At 41.5% G+C, this 22,515-nt stretch overlaps 1 protein-coding gene across 1 annotated transcript in view; it reads right to left on the bottom strand.

Annotated features, from left to right (window-relative positions):
• The window catches only part of KSR2 (kinase suppressor of ras 2), a 590,333-nt gene that overhangs the window by 472,556 nt on the left and 95,262 nt on the right, over nt 1–22,515 (bottom strand). Inside the window, exon 2 of the mRNA XM_072600313.1 lies at nt 12,374–12,514. Coding sequence (XP_072456414.1) covers nt 12,374–12,514 — 141 coding nt within the window. The remainder of the gene's footprint in view (nt 1–12,373; nt 12,515–22,515) is intronic.

Below are 22,515 nucleotides of genomic sequence, written 5' to 3'. Positions count from 1 at the left end.
GGAAAGAAGCATTTATAAATATCTACTATGTATCAGGTCAGAGAAATGATTATTTCTGTCTTGTTTGTAATAACTAGTTATTGAATTAGGACCAACGTTTTTCTCCTTAGAAATCAACCAGTATGGGAAATCTTGCTTAAAGACTTACCCAGGCTAAGTCAAAGATAGTAAAGAAATTCTAAATTTAGGCGAACGGGTGGAGTTCTACTCATCGTGTTTACCCAGACATGTCAGATATGGAGATTGGTAAATCTTTTTGACCAAGATTTAGGTGCTCGGTGTCACATATTTCACGACTCTCATTGAAATATGGTCCACCTCTCACTGTAATATCCATTCTCCTATTAATTGTTAACCAATCAGAGTTGATTGCCATCTTCAGGAACACCCCCTCTTCCAAGGGCATATAAACTGTGAGTCCACTGCCATAAAGGGGGTAAGCACAGGTTTTCAAGAGTGCCACTGACCTCTTTATTAATAAAATGCTAGCATTATTGATAAAATGATTAATTACCCAGAAACGATGTCTCTCGAACTTTTCAAACATCACATGGGCATTAAGTGATTTTACAAATAATATCTCGTTTCATCCTTGCAACAACACTGGGAGGTAAGTGTTAAGTGTAATCCGCATTTTATAGTTGGGGAAACTGGGAGACAGAGGTGGTTTAGTGATTTGCCCAGGATCACACAGCTAGTAAGTATCTGAAGCCAGATTTGAACTTGGGTCTGATTAACTCTAGGCTCAGAACTCTATCCACCACCTCCCCAGCGGCTCCATGAGATTATAATCTTTGTCGTAATACTCGTGCCTCTTTTCTTTGCCTCAGTTCTAACCAAATTTTGTTTTCTCTCAAGAGAATGTTCTTTTTTGTCTTTGTATCCCTTGTATTCAACCATTAAACAAACGCTGATTAAGTATTAGACTGTGAAATTCTTGAGATCAGGAATTGTCTTTTGCCTTTCTTTGTCTCCCCAGCACTTACCACAATGCCTGGCACAGAGAAAGTGTTTAATAAATGTTTATTAACTATTATATTATATATAGACTATTTATTAACTATTAACTAACTAAGCATCTATAATTGGAGGATTGGTCGATAACGGCCAGTTCCTTAGGATATGTGAAATATTCCTTGCCTGGTTTCAATCCAACACATGGGATCCAACTGTGAGTAACTATAGTAGGTGGTGCTGTGTGGTGATGAGTTTTCTAATTGGCTTTAAAGATAGAAGAACTAATGATGAAGCTAAAACTGAGTTCAAATATAAAAGGGTCAATACACTACTCCCTCAACCTTTTTTTGCCATTCTCTTTTCTTTGGTGGCTGTTTTTGGCCTCCAGGTTAGAAGAAGGGCAGTGACTTTGGCTGCATTATCTCCCCATTCAGCTGCCATGCGGTCCTGAAGACATAGTGCCTGTTTTTGTTGTGTTTATTTTTTCCTGCTCTTAAGTGAATAAATATCGAGAGGCAGAATGGACGAGGTTATAACTCTTTGAGTTTGGAATAAGGCAGGAAAATCATCTGAGCTCCCCACCCCCACCCCAGCAACCAGAGGTCACTGCAGTAAGCCATAGCCCAGAGGGGCAACTTGCTTGACCCAGCCCAAGCAATGAATCCACCAAGCAGCACACATTGTGTCCTACAGGCAAGGGAACAACTTATCCATCTTTAACGTTCCATCCAAACGCAAATGTGTTGGGGGCTCCTGATCAATGGTATTAGAATCCCCAAGCTGTCAAGATTATCCACAGAACCCTGAGAAGACTAGGGATGGCCACTGGCCTCTAGCCCAAGCTGCCAGTGCTTGTGGGAGTTGAGAGAATGAGTCAAAGGGGTGCTACACATCTACTACATGTCAGGCACTAAGCTGAACACTGGAGAAACAAACACATATGTACATGTGTGTGTGTGTATTAAAAACAACCCCTATCCTTATAGGGCTTATATTCTATAGGGGGGAACAACACATACATAGAATACATATTAAATATAAAATAGATACTTCTGAAGTAACTTCTAAAGGGAGAGAAGGGTTAGATGTGGTTCCAGGATACCTGAACTGAGCCTTAAAAGAAACCAGGAAATTCCACGAGGCAAAGGAGACAACGACATATATTCCTTCAATGGAAAGATGCTGCTCAGACGCAGACAAGGAAGGTGAAACATTATAGATGTGATAGCTCAGGTACTTTACTTGAATTCAATTAAGATGAATGGGAAGAGACCTTTGAGACCATTTAGTCTGACCTGCATTTAGAGAAGAGAAGACTAAGGCCAAGATAGGAGAAATGACTTGCACAAGGTCACTCGGTAAATAAGTGGCAGAACTCAATATGATTTCAATCTAAGCCTCCATCTTGAAATTGAGTGCTCCCTCTTGTTTGGGGACTATGGATATGGAATATCACATATGCCACTAGGCTTGGTTGATACGTTGGTTATTTTTATTGTACTGCCTTTCTCTCCCTCCCTCCCTCCCTCCCTCCTTCTCCCTCTCTTACTCTCTCTCTGTCTTTCTCTCATTCTCTCACTCTCTCTCTCACACACACACACAGAATAACTTGATAGGAGTGGGGAGGGGAGATATATTCTGTAATAGATGTAATGTAAACACAAAAGATATTCAAAAATAAATTAAAATCTGTGGGTCTTCCCAGCTTTGAGCAAGACCTTCCCCTTCCCTGAGCCTCAGTTTCCTCCTTTAAATTGAGGAGATGGGACTATATGATCTCTGAGGTCCCTGCCAGCTCTGGATTCTCTATAACAATCACCTAACTAGGTTGACTGTTCTGGTGGAGGAGGGGGCAATAAGCAGCTTAAACACTTAGAAACTAGGAATGGGCCGGGCCTCTTGGGGATTCACTTGGCCTGCTTTGGGATCAAAGATTTAGAGCTGGATAGGAGCCCAGAGTCCATCCCACCCAACACTCTCCTTTTATAGATGAGTAAACTGAGGCCCCAAGAGATGAAGTGACTTCCATCAGAAGCAGGGAGCCTGGCCTATCCTGAACTAGAAAGGTAGTATTACAAACCCATTAGGCAGAGAGCTGGGTCTCTCCATACAAAGCAGAAATGTACCCTGAATAAAGAAAAGCCTTTTTTTTCCAGGTCTATTTCATAGCAATACTCTGCCCTCTTGTGACCACATATAAGAAGTGCATCATGATGGAGCTGGTTTCAACCATTCTGGTTCACTAAGCATACAATGAGCATCTGTTATGTACAAACCACTAAGTTTGGTCCAAGAGGGCAATAACAATTCCTGCTCTGCTCAGTGATCACTGTCCAAGTCACTGAGGAAGATACCGAATTTAGATGGGACCCAGAGATCATAAGATCCTCTAAGACAACATAAGCTCTGAGAGGCTGTTGGGTTTGGTTTTTTTTTGTTTGTTTGTTTCTAACCCCAGACCTAGCACAATGTCTGGTATATAATAGGTGTTTAATAAATCCCTATTTAATAACAATGATGATGATGGGGGGAGTGATGGTGATGATAAAGATGATGACAGCTAACATTTATATAGCACTTACTATGTGCCAGGAACTGTGCTAAATACTTTACAAATATTTTCCCATTTGATCCTTACAACAACCCTTAGAGGTAGAAATGGGGATATTATTAATTGAATTTTTCAGATGAGAAAACCAAGACAAAATGAAGTCAAGTAACTTGCCCAGAATCACACAACTAATCTGAAGCTGGATTTGAACACAGGACTTGCTGAATAGGCCCAGTGCCCTATTCACTATGCCACCTAACTGAATTATTGAGTTTACTACAGCACAGTCTTATATGAGCATCTATACAGTGTGGTAGATAGAACGCTGAACTTGGCACTGAGAGAGCTGACTTTGAAACCTTTCTCAGATATTTCTTAGCTTTGTGATCATGGGGAAGTAACTTCATCTCACAGTCCATCCCAAAGTGGAATGAGCTACCTGGGAAAGTATTGGCTTCCCCCACACTGAAGGCCTTGAAACACAGGCACTTGCCAGGCATGCTGCAAAAAGCACTATTTTTCTAAGATTCCCAGAATCAGTTATAGAAGGAGTTTTTGTGCCACTGAGGCACCTTCCAACTCAAAATTCTATGATTCTGGGAATCTCAGTTTTCTTATCTACAAAACAGAGGATAATAATCTTCCTACAACTTACCTGACAGAGAGCTGAGGTGGCAGCAAGGTGGTGCAGTGGGGAGAGAGAGTCAGGAAGATTCATCTTGAGTTCAAATGTAGTCTCAAACACTTACTAGCTGTGTGACCCTAAGAAAGTCACTTAACTCAGTTTCCCTCAGTTTCCTCATCCGTAAAATGAATTAGAAAAGGAAATGGCAAGCCACTCCAGTATCTTTGCCAAGAAAACTTCAAACAAGATAAGAGAGTCAGACACAATGGAAAAACAACCCAACAACGTCTTTGCCAAGACAACCCCAAAAGGGGTCACAGACAGTTGACTGAAAAATGGCTCAACAGCATCACAGAGTTGATAACAAAGATAAGTAAAGTTAAAGAGCTCTGCTCTTGATGAGTTCAAGCCACCTGTCCCAGATGAACTAACTCATAGATCCTGAAAGAAAAAACCTAAGCCAGAGATCTCTAGAAGATCATGGGAAATGGAAAAAGCATGAAAGGAGTAGAGAAAAGCAGGTGTTTTAGGATTTATTTTAAGGGAAGACAATCAGGTCTGAAAATTATAGGCCAATGAGTCTAACTTCAATTCCTAACACAGATTTGACAATGTTAAATGCCTCAAAGGAGTTGGTCAAGAGGGTTTCTCCACATCAACTTTAGATTTAGATGAAGACTTTAGAATCCATCTATTCTAACACACACACACACACACACACACACACACATACATACATACATACATACTTGACAGATGAGGAAATTAAGGCTAACAGAGGTAAAAACAACTTTTTCCAAGGTTACACAGAAAATAAGTATGTCAACGATGGGATGATTTGAACCCATGTGCTCTTACTACAGATCCATCACCTTTTTCATGGTACCACACTGACTCCTTCAGTTTAATGAGCATACAGGAAGATGAGCCTTTGTATGGGATTGGGATTGTGTTTTTCTATGATGGGCATGACCACAGGCCTTAACATCTCCTATTGAATGGGTTTCAGTGATGCTGGCCATTTTGATTGGACTCCAATGTCATGGAATGAACTTTCCTGGAAGGAGCTAGCCCTGTGTATGGCTCTAAAAGGGGAAAGCAACAAATCTTTCTATTTCATCTTGCCTCTTAGAGTCTGGTCTTATAGTAGGAGTAGAGCTGAGTCTTGAGGGGACAGTTAGTGTTACAAATGACTCAAAGTACAAAGGGATCGACCTGGGTCCTTGGCCATAGAACCTAACAGAAAAGTATCTGATCCCAGATTGAGAGAATTCCTGGTGCAAGCCTTGGAGAGGGAGGGATGTAGCCTGAGAAATAAAACGATCATAGATACAGAGTTGGAAGAGTCCATCTAGTCCAAGCCCCTCACTTAGCAGAATGAGGCACAAAGAGGTGCCTTGTTTTAGGCCAAAGATATAGGAAGCAGCAGATCCAGGATTTGAACACAGGGTCTCTGACTGAAAACCCAACAAGTTTTCTCCTATAACATGCTGGCTGCCATGAAGAAAGAAACCATGTGGCCAGCACCCAAGAAAAGGCAGCCTCATGGCCCCAGAAAAAGGTGAAGAATGGAGAGGTCTAGGAGAGACACTGGCAGAAGTGGGTACCCTCTGAACCATGTAGCACAGTGGAGAGGAGATTGTTAAGAGGCAGAAGGATCTAGGTGGCACAGTGCACAGAGTGCTTGACCTGGAGTCAAAAAGACTGGCATTCAAATCCCACTTCAGATACTTACTACCTGGCTGACCCTGAACAAGTCACTTCACCTCTTTACTTCCTCTTCTCTGTCAGATTTCCAATAATTCCAAAACTCCAACGGACTCAAATGGAAGATGAGGAAGGTGACCCAGAAGGGTTGGGAGACAAGATGCTCAAGAATGAAAATCTGAAGACACAGAGGGAAGCTATCTCAGTGAGGAGAAAGAATGACATTTGTCTGAAGAGACCAGTATGGACCCATAAGGAACTCACCAATGAACTTAGGTTTAAAAAAAGGAAATGTAGAGAAGACAAAAATGAAAGGCAGATAAATGAGAATGAACATAAGAACATGATGTAGTCCTGAAAGAAACTAAAGACAGCCAAAAGGAGCTGGGTCATCATGACATTAGGAGAAAAGGAGATTCAGAGAAGGGATATGACTTTTGCTTCGGGCAGATAAGACTATGTGCTAACTGACAACAGAGGATAAAGTCTGGACCACTCCATGGGTGCTTTGCCTCTATTTTCTCTGCCAAAGAGGAAAGAGAACCTTTGAATTGGAGATGACTGAACAGAAATAGCAGGAAGTTTAATACCCAAGATAAGTAAGTTGGTAGGAGAGTACCTAGTTTCTCATGATCAACTCCCCTGGTCCAGTGAAATATATCCTTCAGTCCTGATAGACAGTCTTTGTAATTTCTGCGTGACTCTCAATAAGATGGGAGAGAAAGCACAAGAATAGAAAAGGGGAAATGCCCCAATTTTTCAAAGATGGAAAAAGGACAGAAACTATAAACTACTGACCAGTGAGCTTGAATACTATAATAAAATTCACAGAGGTTTGGAGACTAAACTCTCTGCCTCGCTTTTATTGATAATTTTTGTTTTAAATGAGCTTTTAATTCACCAAGATATGATTGTGTGAACTGGGAACCTCTTGGCTAAAGAGTGACCTCTTTGCTATAGCCAGGCCAGGGAGCTCCAGGCAAATCTCTAGTCTCCAAGGGTCAAGGGAGTAATAAGAATGTAGGTTAAGACAAAGGCACACATCATGGCCTCCAGGGGGAGGTAAAAGGGTGATCTAAGAAGAATTAGCTCCTCCTCTTCTCCTGCTAGGAGAGGAAAGTGTTATTATTGTTGTCATATTTTAAAGTGAAATCTGCTACAGTTAGAAAAATCTAGAATGGATCATTAAAGAGATGACTGGCTAACATCTAGAAAGGGAAGCAGAGATTATCAAGAGAGAGTCTGGCTCCTGGCAAGTCATGCTAGACTAACTTCATTTCCTTTTTCGACAGTTACTAGATTGGTAGATGAGAAGAATGCCATGGATATAGTTTCCCCAGATTCTAACAAAGCTTTTCATGAAGTATCTCATGCTAGTCTTATGGATAAGATGGAGGGATATAAATTAGAAGACAGTCTGGTTAAATACTTTTAGAACCCCTTAGTTGGCCAGACTCAAATATTTGCTAATGGTTGAGTGTCACTGTGGCAGGTTTCCAACGGAGTACCCCAGGAATCTGCACTTAGCTTTGCACTGTTTAAGCTTTCTATCCAACAGTCAATCAATAAATATTTATGAAGCACCTACTATGTGTCAAGCACTGTCCTAAGCACCAAGAATACAAAGAAAAGCAAAATATAGTCCCTGCTCTCAGGGAGCTCACAGCTTAATGGAGGAGATAGCATGCAAATAGCTATGTACAAACCATTGATAGCCAGGATAAATTGAAAATAATCAACAGAGGAAAAACACTAGAATGAAAGGGGATTGGGAAAGGTTGCCTGTAAAAGGTGAAATTCTAGATGGGACTTGAAGGAAGTAAAAAGATGGAGATGAGGAGGACGGCATTCCAGGCATAGGGAACAGCCACTGCAAAAGCCCAGAGTATGGAGATGAAGTAACTTGTTTGAGGGACAGCAAGGAGACCATATTATTAGCCTGAAGAACACATGAAGAGGAGTGAAATGTAAGAAAACAAGAAAGGTAGAAAGGGTTCATGCTGTGAAAGGTTCTTAATGGCAAACAGAGGATTTTCTATTGAAACCTGGAGGTGATAAGAATCTCCTGGAGTTTATTCAGTAAGGGAATGGCATGGTAGGACCTTAGCCTTAGAAAGATCACTAAGTGGAGGATAGATTGGAGTGACGAAAGAATCTGTGGGTGATATGAAGCTGGGAAGAAGAGCTAACATATTTGATGACAGCCAGAAGCTAAAAGAATCTTGACAAGTTAGAGCATTGGGTAGAATATAATAAGATGAACTTCGACAGGGATAAATATAGTCCTACACTTGGGATATTTTAAAAAATCAGCTTCACAAGTACAAAATGGGGGAGGCACAGTTAGATAGTGGTTGTTCTGAAAACAAGCTGGAGGTTTTTAGTGGACAGCAAACTCAATATGAGTCACCAGTGGAATGTAGAAGACACAAAAAGCTAATGAGAGCCTAGACTGCATTAAGAGAGGCCTGGCTTCTAGGAACAGAGAGATGATAGTTCCTTTGTACTCTGCCCTTGGAAAAGCTCATGTGGTGTACTATGACCAAATGTAGGAGCCATGGCTTAAGAAAGATATTGAGAACACAGAGAGTATCTAGAGGAGAACAATTGGGTTGGTGAAAAGACTTTAACATATGCAAGGTCACCAGCCTCACTTTCTCCTCCAGAGCTATTTGTTTCCAGTGGCCAGATATTCAATTAGAAATGGCCTAGGATGCAATGGGAGACCCTGGCCCTTTTAGGCTAAGGCCTTTTCACGTGAGGTAACTCCCATTCAGTGAATAGGCCTCTTTAAAAAATGAGTCAAGGGATGGCCCCTTTAATTAGACAAAAAGGAAAAGAAATTAAGCTGGAAGGGGAAGACCATCAGGGTTGCTGTTCCAAAGAGAAACAGTTACCACTGACGTTCACTCTAAGCCAGTAGGGCCCCAAATACTACCATTAAGTGGAGCTTGGGCAGGGACCTATTGTGGTCCAGTCTATGAGCTTCATAGTGAACTGGGGTTAAGGGTTTGTGAAAGGAGAAAGGAAGAAGAAAGAAAGAAAAGAAATGGAAGGAAAAAAGAAAGAAAGGATGGAAGGAAGAAAGGAAGGAAGGAAGGAAGGAAGGAAGGAAGGAAGGAAGGAAGGAAGGAAGGAAGGAAGGAAGGAAGGAAGGAAGGAAGGAATTTAGTATGCCCCAAGTTAACTAGGCAGCTTCTGGCCTTCAAAATTTACCTTCTTTTGGAGAGGAGAAGGAGAGGTAAAAGGATAGGAAGAGGATGGGCTGAGTTACCCAACTAGCCGAGTCCCCATTCAGGCAGCTCGGTCCACTCACAAGTTGTGTTTGTCCTTCATTTTCAAAGAGGACCATGACATCAAAGAAATGATGACATGATTTGCAATTGACTTTGATTAAAGGGGCCATCCCTTGACTCACTTCTTAAAGAGCCCTATTCCCTGAATGGGTTTTACCTGACCTAAGTGAGTACCTGAAAAGGGCTTAGCCTAAAAAGGCCAGGGTCTCCTTGCACAGTCCTCCCTCACTCAAATCAAAGTCAACTGTAAGTCATGTCATTATCTCCCTGATGTCATGGTCCTCTTCAAAAATGAAGGAAAAACCCAACAATAACATATGAAGATTGGTTTAAGGAAGTGGGCATGTTTCTCCTGGAGAAAAGAAGACTTGGAGGGACATGAGAGCTATCTTCTAACTTCTGAAGAAGAAAGAAGTTGAATTTATTCTTCTGAACCTTAGATGGCATAAACCAAAAACAATGGGTTACAAAGAGGCCAATTTAAGCTAAGTATCAGTGAAATCATGTTAACAATCAAAGCTCTCCTTCATCAAGAGATTGTAGATTCTCTATCCCTGGAGGTTTTCAAGCAGAGGTCAGACTACCATTGATGGGGTATGTCTTAGTGGGGATCCCTTCTAGTGGGGATCCCTTCCAACTCAAATTCTGTGTTCTTTTAGCTGCCAGAGGTGCTAAGAAGTCCAATGACTTGTATTGGGCCATAAGCTTCCTTTCTCTTCCTCATGCATGCCACTCTCCTGCCCAGCACTGATCCTCTCCACAAGCTATCCCCATGTGCCTGGAATACCTTCCCTCTTCCATCTTCCTCTCAGAATCACTTGGTCCTTTCACAGCTTTGCTCAAATGCAGCCTAATACATTAGAACATTTCTGATGTCCCCCAATTACTAATGCTCCCCCACCAAATGATGTTGTATTTAATTCATATAATTTACTTCGTATATATATATATATTTGACATGTAGTCTTCTTGATTTGGAAAAGAAGGTCTCTGAAGGCAAGGACCATTGAATTTTTGTCTCTGTATCACTAGCACCTAGGACAGAGCCTGACTTGTAGCAAATGTTCAATAAATGCTTTTTGATCATCCGATTGAGTGGATGAAAGTTGCAGAGATAGATTTAGATTTCATATAAGAAAAACTTCCTTAAAATTGCAACTGACCAAAGCAGAATTGGCTGATTGGGAAATAATCAACTCCCTCTCATGGAAGGTCTTCAAACGAAGGTTGGACAAAGACGATGAGGATTTTGTAGTGGGGATTCTGATTCAGGAGCAAGCCAAACAATACCCTTCTAACTCTGCCAGACACAGGACTGGACCCTTTCCATTAGGCCAAATTGCCTCTTCTAGGGGAGGCAGGGCAGGATTGCCATTCATTGGAAAGAAATTTGATCCAATTACTGAAAATACTCTTTCCTGAACAAATCAACAATTTGGTATGAATTTGGAATAAAACTACAATTTGGTAGTACTTTAATGTTTCCCAACTGTTTTGTATATATTATGAAATTGGATCTTCACAAACTTGTAGAGTGGTATTGTTATTATGACCATTTTTACAGATGAGAAAAATGAGGCTGAAAGGAGTTAATTGACTTGCCCAGAGTCATACAGGCTCCTAAATATTTGAAGCAAGATTCAAACTCAGGTCTTTTGGACTCTTGAGTCTGGAACTCCATTCACTGCATTACCCAGCAGCCCTTTTATTATTATTTATTAATAATGATGTTTGTTATTAATAATAATGGCTAGCATTTATATAGTGCTCTAAGGTTTGCAAAGCACTTTACAAATATAGCCTTTTATTCTTACAACAACCCTGAGAGATAGGTGCTATTATTATCCCCATTTTATAGATGAGGAAACTGAGGCAGACAAAGGTGAAGTGACTCATGCAGGGTCACACAGGAAGTATCTGAGGCCAGATTTGAAATTCTGCCTTCCTGTCCCCAGGTCCTGCTCTCTCTCTCTCAACTGAGCCACCTAGCCAACCCAAGGAGAGATGCCTATCATATCACCTGGAGATTTCAATCTAAATAAGAAATCGTTTTAATATACTAAGCTAGTAGGCTGCCCTATTCTAAGAGAGCCACAGATATAGCAGAGTGGCAAAAACAGAACAATGCTGCTGGTGGTATAGAAGGAATCCTACTGAACATGAAGCGTCTCCAGCCCGAGGCTCTTCTCATCTGTCCAAAGCAACTAATGATCCCTTCCTTGCCTCCCTCATTGTTGGAAGGACTAAGTAAAAGGATGGAAGCAAAAGCCTTTGATGATTGAAAGGCATCATAAATCAAAGGAAGGCATAACTACGATCACAGCCCCATTGGAGGGAGGGCATTTACAAGCTGAGAGTGGCCAGAAGAGGCCATCGGGATGGTGAAGGGTTGATTTCATGCCATAGAAGGATGAGTCAAAAGAACAGGGAGAGAGAAGAGGCAGGATCGTTTCTGAGTTCAAGTATTAGAAGGGTCTGTGAGATGGACAACTAATTGTTTGACCCCAGAGCAATGGGGAGAATTCACAAAGCAGCCAATTTAGGCTGGAGTCAGGAAAAGCTTCCTTAAAATGAAAGCTGCCCTGCAGAGGAGTGGGCTGCCTCCAGAGGCGCCGAGTTCCCCTTCCTCCTGATTTCAAAGTACAGGCCAGATGACCACTTGTCAGGTCCGTTATAATAAGGGCTTGCTTTTCAGTGTGGGTTGTACTAGATGACCGCTGAGGTCTCTTCCATATCTGTGATTCTTTGAGAATCCCCTCCAGCAACGTAAACCAAAACTCACCAGCAGCTTCTCATTATGTGTCCCATAAATTCTCCCTGACATGATAGGGGGATTCTCTACTACAACATAAACTATATGAGGGCATGGACTATTTCATTTGGCCTTTGTGTCCCCGGTGCCTAATATACAGAAGGCACTAAATAAATGCTTATGAAATGATTGATTTCTTTTCTAATCTTTTCATCCTGCATAACTACTCATGGACTGGTCTAGATAGGACAAGACGATTGGCCATTTAATGATGAAAGTCATGAAACCAAGATTTTAAATCTATCCCTAATTAATTTCCTCTTATTCAGCTGGCCCCCAGGTTCTAACTGGTTATGGTCATTTGAGATTCCCCCTCTTCCAATGCATTTGCTATGTCTCCTAGTTCTGAGTCATGTCCAGATCTGATAAGTATGTCCCATTGTTAAAGGGGTTAGCATGCGGGGGGACAAACAACTGGTTTTTACCTCCATGACTTCTTTTCGCACATCCACAATTCGGAACCAGTGCTGGAGCTGGGGGAAGCCTTCGAGCTTAGCATTACGCTCCTGGAGGGCCACTTTCCGTTTGCAGGACAGCTGGCGGCTGAAGTACTTAACCAGCTTGCTCTGTGGGGAGAAGAGATAACGTGATTCAGATGAGCTGTCACAGGGAGAAAATGCAATTCCTTCCTCACCATTCTATCCAGAATCACAGAATTTGATCACAGGGAGGGATTTCAATGGTCATCCATTCCAACCCAAAACTGAATAAGAATTCCAAATTCAACAGGAGCAACAGGTGATTACCCGACCTTTTCTTGAAGATCTCAAGGAGAAAGGACTTACCACCTGTCATTCAATATTTGGCTATCTCTGGTTATTGGAAAGTTTTTTCCAGAAAATAAGCATTAATTTGCCTCTCTGTTATATTCCCCCATTTTTCCTACTTCTTTTGCCTTCTTGTACAATTCTAATTATTCATCCACATGATCCTCTTCCAAATAATCAGACTGCTCTCATGCCTCTTGTGTCACCATCTTACCCTGGAAAACTGGTCCCTCATTCTATAAATTTATATGATGCGATACCCTGTCCCATACTGTCAAGTCTCAGTGGCTCTAACTTCATTCATTCAAAATTCACAACAATCTCAGTTCCTTAGTTGGACAAGTAAACTTACTTATGATTTTATATATGACTATTACATAATGTATAGATTTACATATTGTAATTTGTCACTAAAAATATCTCTTTGGGTAAAAATAGAAAATCTGATTAGTAGAGTAGACTATATAAGAGATGAAAGGAAATAAGTACCACAGTCCAGAATTTGATAAACCCCAAAACACAAAGTATAGAGAGAAAGCATTCTTTGTCCAGGTGGTGCAGTGGTTGGGCCTGGAGTCAGGAAGACACATCTTTCTGAGTCCAAATCCGGTCTCAGACCTTTATTAGCTGTGTGACCCTGGGCAAGTCACTTGACCTTATTTGCCTCAGTTTCCTAATCGGGAAAATGAGCTGCAGAAGGAAATGGCAAAACACTCCAATATTTTTGCCAAGAAAATCTCAAATGGGGTCACAAAGAGTCAGACAAGACTGAAATGATTGAACAACGAAATTCTTCATTCAATGAGCTTTCCTGAGAAGACTGGAAAACAGTTTGGAAAAAATAAGTTTGGACAAGCACCTTATGCCATACTCAAACAATACCCTAATGGACCTGTGATGACATGATTATGGGTATCCCTTCCAATAATGCCATCCTCGCCTGACCAGCCTGGGCACCATCTTGGATCTTTGTCCTCCCATGTCTTGGCTCCCCAAGTTTCCTTCAAGTCCCAGCCAAATTTAACCTTCTTCAGTAAGCCTTCTCCATCCCTTTTAATTCTAGCCCCTTCCCTACATTGATTGCCTTTGACTTATCCTGTCTATAGCTTTTTTGTACATAGTTGCTTGCATTTTGTCTCTGCTGTTAAACTGGGAGTTCTTCTGCCTTTTCCTTTTGCCTTTCCTTTCCCAAAACTTACCATAATGCCGGGTATATAGTAGGTACTTAATAAATGCTTAACTGAGTTATCATTAGGATTATGAATTTAGGAAAGAACAAGATTTAACCTAATGGGGGGAGGGGATAGTCAGCCAAAAAAAAACAGAATAAAAGGGAATAAAAGTTCTTTACTTACATAATGAAAATAAAGAGCACAAATCGAGTGTCTTGGAAAGGCAAACAGTTCTCAATTAATCCATGTCCTTGGATTTAGTCAATAGACATTTATTAAGTACCTACTATATGCCTGGAACTGTGTCAAACATTGGGAATACCAGAAAAGGCAAAAAATAGTCCCTGCCCTCAAAGAGCTCACAATCAAATAGGTGAGACAATAGGTAAGATATTGACAGGATAAATTGCTTGTAATCAAAAGAGGGAAATAACTGTCATAGAAAAAAAAAAGACTCCCTGCTCAAAGTTTGGATACAAGTTAGTAAAAAGTTTTATTGTTATATTAATAAGCCACAGAAAGGAAAGGTCGAATGAATTCCTCAGACATCCAAGTACTCTCTGCCTACTGAGTTACACAGAGGAACATAAAGATGCCAAGGCTGGTACACCAAATTATAAATGTGCTAAGCACAAGGTTCCATACAAATCACTGAAACATAGTACATAGTTCTCAAACATGGACTTGCAATATCGTACAGTTTAGTACTGGGAGAAGGAAGACAGCGGTGATGATGGGATCATAATGAAAGGTCTTCTAAGCAGAACTGGGGTGAAGAGGTGGGGAAGAGGGAATCCAAATGGAAGCTGTTTCCACAGTGGACTCATCCATGCCAGAAGAGGAAACTACAGGACCCCCCCCCCTTCTCTCTTTGCCTCCTTGAGGGGGAAGATATGTTCCTCATAATGAGGGCTCTTTCCATCCATCAATTTTCCTAGAATACTCCAGTTCACCTGCCTCCAAATACAGGCCTCTTTTCACCATAGCACAATGCCTCTAGTATAGAATGTAAATTCAGAATCACATATTCTTAGAGGTGGAAGGTCCTTCGGAAGGCACCTGATCCAACCAATACCTGAATGAAGACCTCCTGTCCAACACTCCCAACAAGTAAATATATGGCCTGTGCTCAAAGACCTTCAGTGGAGAAGAAGCCACCACCACCCCCAATGAGCTGAGGCAGCCCTTTCCACTTTGGGGAAGCTCTAAAAAACTAGCTAGAATTTATGTAGCATTTTAATTTCATAAAGTACTTTTACATCCACAAAGATTGTAAGTATACTATCTATGCCTCTGAAAAACAAGAAATTACATGTATATGGTACTTCAAATTTTACAGAATTTTTTCATATATAATCCCAAGACATTGACAAAAATGTTAGATGGAATGAGGCTAAGCTAAGCACAAATCCCTAAGGCATTTGGGTGCTGACCACTTTCCAAGCCTTTATTAAACCATTCATAACTACTCAAGCAATGTGTGTTATCCAGTTTTATCCTCACAATAGCCATGTGAGGTAGGTGCCATTATTATCCCCATTCTACAGACAAGGAAACTGAAGTTAGGAGGGTTTATAACTTGTTCAGGGTCACAAATCTAGTAAGCATATGAGGCAGGAGTTGAACTTAGGTCTTCTTGATTCAAAGTCCAATGCTCTGATTCACTGTACCACCTAGCCACCTCTAGGTACAAGGCAGCTTTTTCTGGCATTAGGCCTCAGTTTGCCTCTTTCCAACTCTGACATTCTTCTCTGAAGGCAGAGAATGCTTTGTTTCTACATTCCCAGGACATAGCATACTGACTTGTACGTATCATGGAATCACAGAATTGCAGGGTGGAAAGGGACTTTGGTGGCCGTCTGTTCTGATGCCTATCTGAACAAGAATCCCCTCTATGATGTGGATGACAAATGGCCAACCAGCCTCAGTAAACTTGGAACGCTCCACAGTCAGCACTCGGAAATTGAATTGAGTTACACCAAATTACATGCTAGGTGGAGCTGTGGATAAAGTACTAGGCTTGGAATCAGAAACACTCCTGAGTTCAGATCTAGTCTCAGATACTTACTAGCTGGGTGACCCTGGGCAAGTCACTTAATCCTGTTTGCCTCAGTTTCCTCATCTGAATTTTCAGGAAAAGGAAATGGAAAGCCACTTCCATATCTTTGCCCAGAAAACCCCAAATGCAGTTGTAAAGAGTCAGACAAGACAGAAATGATCAAGTAATGAAGGAATTACAGTATCTAGAAAGTGCTTAATGATACGTGTTGGCTGAATTTAACTGAATTCTCCACTCCCCACAGTCTCCACCATTCCTCTAAATAATTAGGCAGACACTGTCTCAAAGTTTGACTATTGTGGCCAGTTTAATATCTGTGTATTTTTGCATGGTCATTTTATCCCATTTAACGCTACTATTCTTCTTCACATTTTCAGATGGGGACACAGAGACACAAAGATGAGCCCAGTGGCGATAAATACCCTGAAGCTGGTATTTACTATCCTCCAACCCAGCCACTCTCCCAAGAAAGGACACAGTTACCCTAAAACCTGCCTATAGGCAGACTATACCTGATATTCTCCTCTAACCCCATGCAATTCATTCACCCATCTAGTCATTCAACAATTGCACCACCAGCTTTGTCACGAGTGCCAATCCAAACAGAGGTAGGGAGGGGGAGAAGAGGGGGAGAAGAAGAAGGGCAGCTAGGTGGTGCAGTGGATAGAGCACCAGTGCAGGAGTCAGGAGGACCTGAGTTCAAATCTCACCTCAGATACTTGACACTCACTAGCTGTGTGACCCTGGGCAAGCCACTTAACCCCAATTGCCTCATCCTGGGTCATCTCCAGTCATCCTGATGACTATCTGGTCACTGGATTCAGATGGCTCTGGAGCAGAAGTGAGGCTGGTGACCTGCACAGCCCTCCCTCACTCAAAAACAAAGTCAAGTGCAAGTCATGTCATTATTTCTCTGATGGCATGGTCTTCTTTGGCAGTGAAGGATGAACACACATTCAACAATTATGTATCTACTATGTGCCAAAAAGTTGGGGCTGGGGATATATAGACCAAAAAGAAATAATCCCTACCCTCAGGAAGTTTTGCATTCTGTTGGGGGAAACAGCATGTACACTAAAAATAAATAGTAAACACATGCAAAGCATGATGGAATTTGTATGATGTCAGGTGGCCAAGTCCAACCTACTCAAGTAGATGGCAATCATTTCAGAGGCTTCAGGAGGGCATTAACAACTAGGGGCATCAGGGTGGGCTTCCTGTAGGAAGTAGCTCTTGAGCTGAGCTTTGAAAGGAGAGCAGGATTCTCTAAGGAGGCCAAGATGAGAAAAGAGTGTGTTCCAGACATGGAAAATAACCTGTGCAAAGACAGTGATATGTCTTTCTAGTGGGTAATCACTGTGAGACAGGGAAAAACCAGAAACCAAACCCTGGCCAGGGTCAGAGATACAGGATAAACCATCCTGGAATCAACAGAGGACTAAGAAATCAGCCACCGGGCAAAAGCCAGAAGGCAGAGCGCATTTAGAGTGTACAACAGAGGGGTTGGACTACATAAAGTTTTGTGTGTCACAAACCTCTTTGGCACTCTGGGGAAGCCTATATTATTGGCTGCCTATATTCATAAAGAAAATGCTCAGTTTCAGTGAGAGGTTAATGAAAATAAATATGTAAATTTTTTCCCATTCCAAGATCATGGACTCCCTAAAATCTATTCATGAATCCTTTAGAGATCTACGGACTACAGGATAAGAACCTCTAGATTAGATTATCCCTAAAGTCCCTTCCATTCTAATAATCTATAAATCTAGGGACAGAAAGTATCCACTTACATTGTCCCAGTTTCTTCCCTCTGACCAATCAGCAGAGGGTAAGTGTAGAATCAGTTCAGCATCCAGTAGAAGTCAATCAAATGCCTCTAACTAGGGAGGAAGTCAAGGCCAAAGGGAAGAAACCAGGTTCCCCAGGGCAGCCCGGGGTCACCAAGAAGTTCCATTTAGTTCATGAACATTTAGTTCACAGTCTGGGATTAAAAGCAAGGTAGACAAACATTTAAGCCTTTGCTATGTGCTACAAGGTCTAACTGCACCAGGTAAACATTCAACTGGCCCTTGAGAGTTATATTTAAACACATTATTACTAATTATATTAAAAGATAGCAAGTTGGTACAGAAGATAGAACACTTAGCCTGGAGGAAAAAAAGACCTGAGTTCAAATCCAGCCTCAGACACTTACTAGCTGTATGATTTCAGGAAAGTTACTCAACCATTGTCTGCCTCAGTTTCTTTATCTGTAAAATGAAGATAACAATAGCCTCTAACTTCCAGGTGGTGAGGATCAAAAGCGATCCTATTTTTAAGTGATATATAAATGCTAGCTATTATTATTATTATCATTGCAAATAGTTCATTCTATTCAAATATACAAAGAAAACACTCCCTTCACAATTGCCCTGTGAGGTCAGTACAACGAAAATTATTATCTCTACTTTACAGATGAGGAAACTGAGGCACAGGCAGGTTAAGTGACTTTCCACAGGTCACATAGTAAATGCAGAATCAAAATAAAAGGCTGGGTCTCCTGCCTCTAAACCTTCTTCTTTTTTATTCCCCAAATCTGGCATGCTTTCCCTCCCTACCTCGCCTCTTACAAGTTCTAGCTCTCTTCAAAACCCTCTTCAGGTGCCACCTCTTCCAGGAAACCCTCTCTGATCCCCTTAGTTGCTAGTGGTGTTATTCAGTCATGTCAGTCCTGTCTGACTCTTTGCAACCCCATTTGGGGTTTTCTTGGCAGAGATATGGGAGTGGTTTGCCATTTCCTTCTCCAGCTTATTTAACAGATGAGGAAACTGAGGCAGACAGGGTGAAGTGACTTGACCAGGGTCACACAGCTAGTAAGTGTTGAATTTGAACTAAAGGAGATGAGTCTTCCTGATCCCAGGTCTGGTTCTATCCACTGCCACCTAGCTGCCCCTCAGCTGCTGGAAGCCCCTTTGAAATCACTTTGTATTTACATTCTGTCCACATGTTTCTCCCATTAGAAACTGAGCTTCCTGAAGTCAGGTTGGGGTTTTTTGTTTTGTTTTGTTTTGTTGGTCTTAGATCAGCACTGAGAACTGTGACTGGTCCAGACATGTACTCCCCATGAAGACACTCCCTCCGCTAAATCAATTAGCCAACTGTTCTGCAATTTGTATTCTTAGAAAATTCCCCTTAGCATGGGGATACTGAGTTTAAGGGACTTGCCTAAATCAGATAGTTAATATGTAAGCCAGGTCTTCTTGGCTGTAAAGAAGGTTACTCCTAGACTTCCTTTAGCAGTCTGGCACACATTAGGTTCTTAATAATTACTTATTGGTTTGCTGATTTTTTTCCACTATGCCACCCTGCCTCAAAATCTAACCCCAGAGCTGAGCTCTATTCGTTATCTCTGTCACTTTCTAAGCTACAATATCCTTCCCTGGTGACCATTCCCTTATACGTGCTCTCTCCCCCATTAGAAGACAATGCCTTTAATTTTGCACTTGTATCCTCTAAGCTTAGCCTGGGATTTGGCATATTGTAAGCACTTCAATTCTTTTTTTCATTCATTCTTTCATTTATCCAACCATCGCAATGGAAAATGAAGAAACCAAGAACCATCAAAAAAAGAATTTTCAAAATAAAACAACTGGCTGGTGGTGAATTTCATGGATGCTATAAGAAGGATATTAAAAGAATGTTCTGGATTAGAAGTCAAAAATCTGGCTTCTAATCCCAAGTCTTCCATCTTGTTTGATCCATACTCACTCTGTGGACCTCAATTTCCTGCTCTGACAAGTGGGGGCAAGAAAAGGTGAACTCAATGGCTTCTGAGGTCTCTTCGAGATCTAGATTTATGATTCTATAGTCAAAATGTCAGACCATTCCCTTTATTTCACACACAAGGAAACTGAGACCCAGAGAGAGGAAGAGATATAGCCAAAGTGACACAGGTTGTAAACACCAGAGACAAGATTTGAACATAGCTCCTCAGACTCCAGGGCCAATGCTCTTTCCATTGAACAACTTGACCTCCCATTCATAATGTAGGCTGTGTCTGGAACCTGAAAGAGACCTCAGAACTGTTCCATCGGCCTCAGTCCTGGTTATCTGGATCTCTGCCACCCAGAACTGAAGTTTGCCATTTGGTCACAAGGTGGCAGAAGAGCCCTTTCCGTAGTGGGTGGAAAATTTTCCAATCCATCAAGGCCCAGCATCTTCCACTTCTCATTACTGGACTTTGTATTAACATGAGAGTAAATTTAGCTGCATAATCACGAAAATATGTAACTGGCAGTACCACGTGACAGGGCTAAAAATAGGTCCTTTTAAGGCCCCTGACGCAAGGTGGGGAAATTTTCTTTCATCACCTAAACCAAGATAATGATAATAAGCATGTATTGGAGTCAGTGGGAGACCTGGGTTCAAGTTCTAACTCCAACTGTGCCCCTGGGTAACTTAACCTCTCAGCGTTCAGGTAAAAACGACATATGATTATTGATTAATTATACATTATTATTGATAATTATATATTACTATATATTCACTAGCCATGTAACCTTGAGCAAGTCACTTCACCTTGTTTGCCTCAGTTTCCTCCTCTGTCAAATGAGCTGGAGAAGGAAACAGCAAACCACTCCATTATCTCTGCCAAGAAAACCCCGTGGACAATGTGATCCACAGGTCATGAAGAGTTGGAAACGACTGAAAGACCGACGGCATAATGAGTAGTGAGCTGGCCTCAGAGTCAGGAAGCACAGGTTTACGTCCCACCTGGTTATGTGGCCCCGGAAGCCTCTCAGGAATCTAATCAATTCTATAAGAATAACAAACGGGAAAGCTTGCATTGGTAGAGGGAGTTCCCAAACCAGGAGTGTTCCAAGTCAATGAAATCACAAGCGTGGGTCACAAAGATGTTGATAATGAACATGACAACAAGATATGACATCACTTTTGTTATAGAAAGCTGTGTGACCCTTGGAAAATCACTTAGCGCCTCATCTCTCAGCCTTAGTTTTCCCACCTGTAAAATGGGGGATATTAATAGCACCTACCTCCTCAGTTGTTGCGTGTGTTCATCCTTCATTGCCAAAGAAGACCATGCCATCAGAGAAATAATGACATGACTTGCACTTGACTTTGTTTTGAGTGAGGGAAGGCTGTGCAGGTCACCAGCATCACTTCTCCTCTAGAGCCATGTGGATCCAGTGACCAGATATTCATCAGGATGACTGGAGATGACCCAGGATGAGGCAATTGGGGTTAAGTGACTTGCCCAAGGTCAAGCAAAGCTAGTGAGTGTCAAGTGTCAGAGGTGAGATTTGAACTCAGGTCCTCCTGACTCCTGCACTAGTGCTCTATCCTCTGCACCACCTAGCTGACCCTTAATTATTGCAAGCCTCAAGTGAGATAATATTGTAAGAAACTTTGCAATCCATAAACTGTTATAAAATGCTAGTTAGTAGTAATAGTCAGGTATGGGTTAGACTAAATTGTATTGGAAGGGTAATTGGCACAGTGGTTACAGCATTAGGTCTGGAGTGAGGAATAGCTGAATTCAAATCTTTCCTCAAACTCTGACTAGCTATGTGAAATTGGGCAAGTCATTTAACCTCTGTCTACTTCAATTTTCTCATCTGTAAAATGGGAATAATAAGAGCACCTATTTCTCACGGTTGTAAGGATAAAACGAAATCTTTCTAAAGTACTATGCAAATCTTCAAGTACTATATGAAGTCTAGATGTCATTATTATTATCATCATTATTATTAAATAAATGTTTTACTCACAACCACCCTGCGAAGTAGGCAGTACAAGCATTATTACCATCCTCATTTTACAGATAATGAAACTGAGGCTCAAGGTGCAGAGAAGTGACTTGCCCAGGGTGGATCCCACAGCTAGATCCCACTGGACCCGAGATTCAGCACTAAAAGTCCAATGAGAGGGAGCTGGGCTAGCATCACAGAAATATACAAATCTTCAAAATAGAGGGGACCTCAAAAGCCACTGAGTCCAAAGAGTACCTGAATCTTTAAAAATCCCCTCTGCAACACCCCCACCCCACAAATGGCCATCCAGTCTTTATTTCAAAAGCTCAGGGGGTGCTGATTTGGGGGGTTTGAGAGATGAGGAAATCCTACCACCTCCTTAGGTGGTCAACTTTACTTGGACACCATGGGCAGCTCTATTAGCTAGGAAGTGCTTCCTTAAATCAAGTTCAACTCTGCCTCCACCCACTGCTAATGCTTCTGACTTCTGGGGCCACACAAAATGAGGCTACAATCTCTGGATTCACCAGCTTGTCTACGTCCTCCCTAAAATCTCCTCAACAACACAGCCACAAGCTGTGGCCATCTATTCTCTGATAATTGTCAGAAAGTGTTTTTTTTTTTTCCTTTATGGAGAACTTACCTTTTTTACAAAATTTACCCCCTGCTATAAATTCTGGGCTCTGGGGTCAAGCAAAAAAAAGAATCTTAATGATAGGTCTTCAGATACTTGAAGACAGCCAGTTCTGATCAATCTTTGCTTCTACACATGAAACATCCACAGTTCCTTCAGGTATATTAAAGCTACACTATAGAGGG

This window comes from Notamacropus eugenii, chromosome 4, assembly GCF_028372415.1.
Source record: "Notamacropus eugenii isolate mMacEug1 chromosome 4, mMacEug1.pri_v2, whole genome shotgun sequence".
In the NCBI taxonomy this organism is placed as follows: Eukaryota; Metazoa; Chordata; class Mammalia; order Diprotodontia; family Macropodidae; genus Notamacropus; species Notamacropus eugenii.
This window is presented reverse-complemented; position numbering and strand designations above follow the sequence as displayed.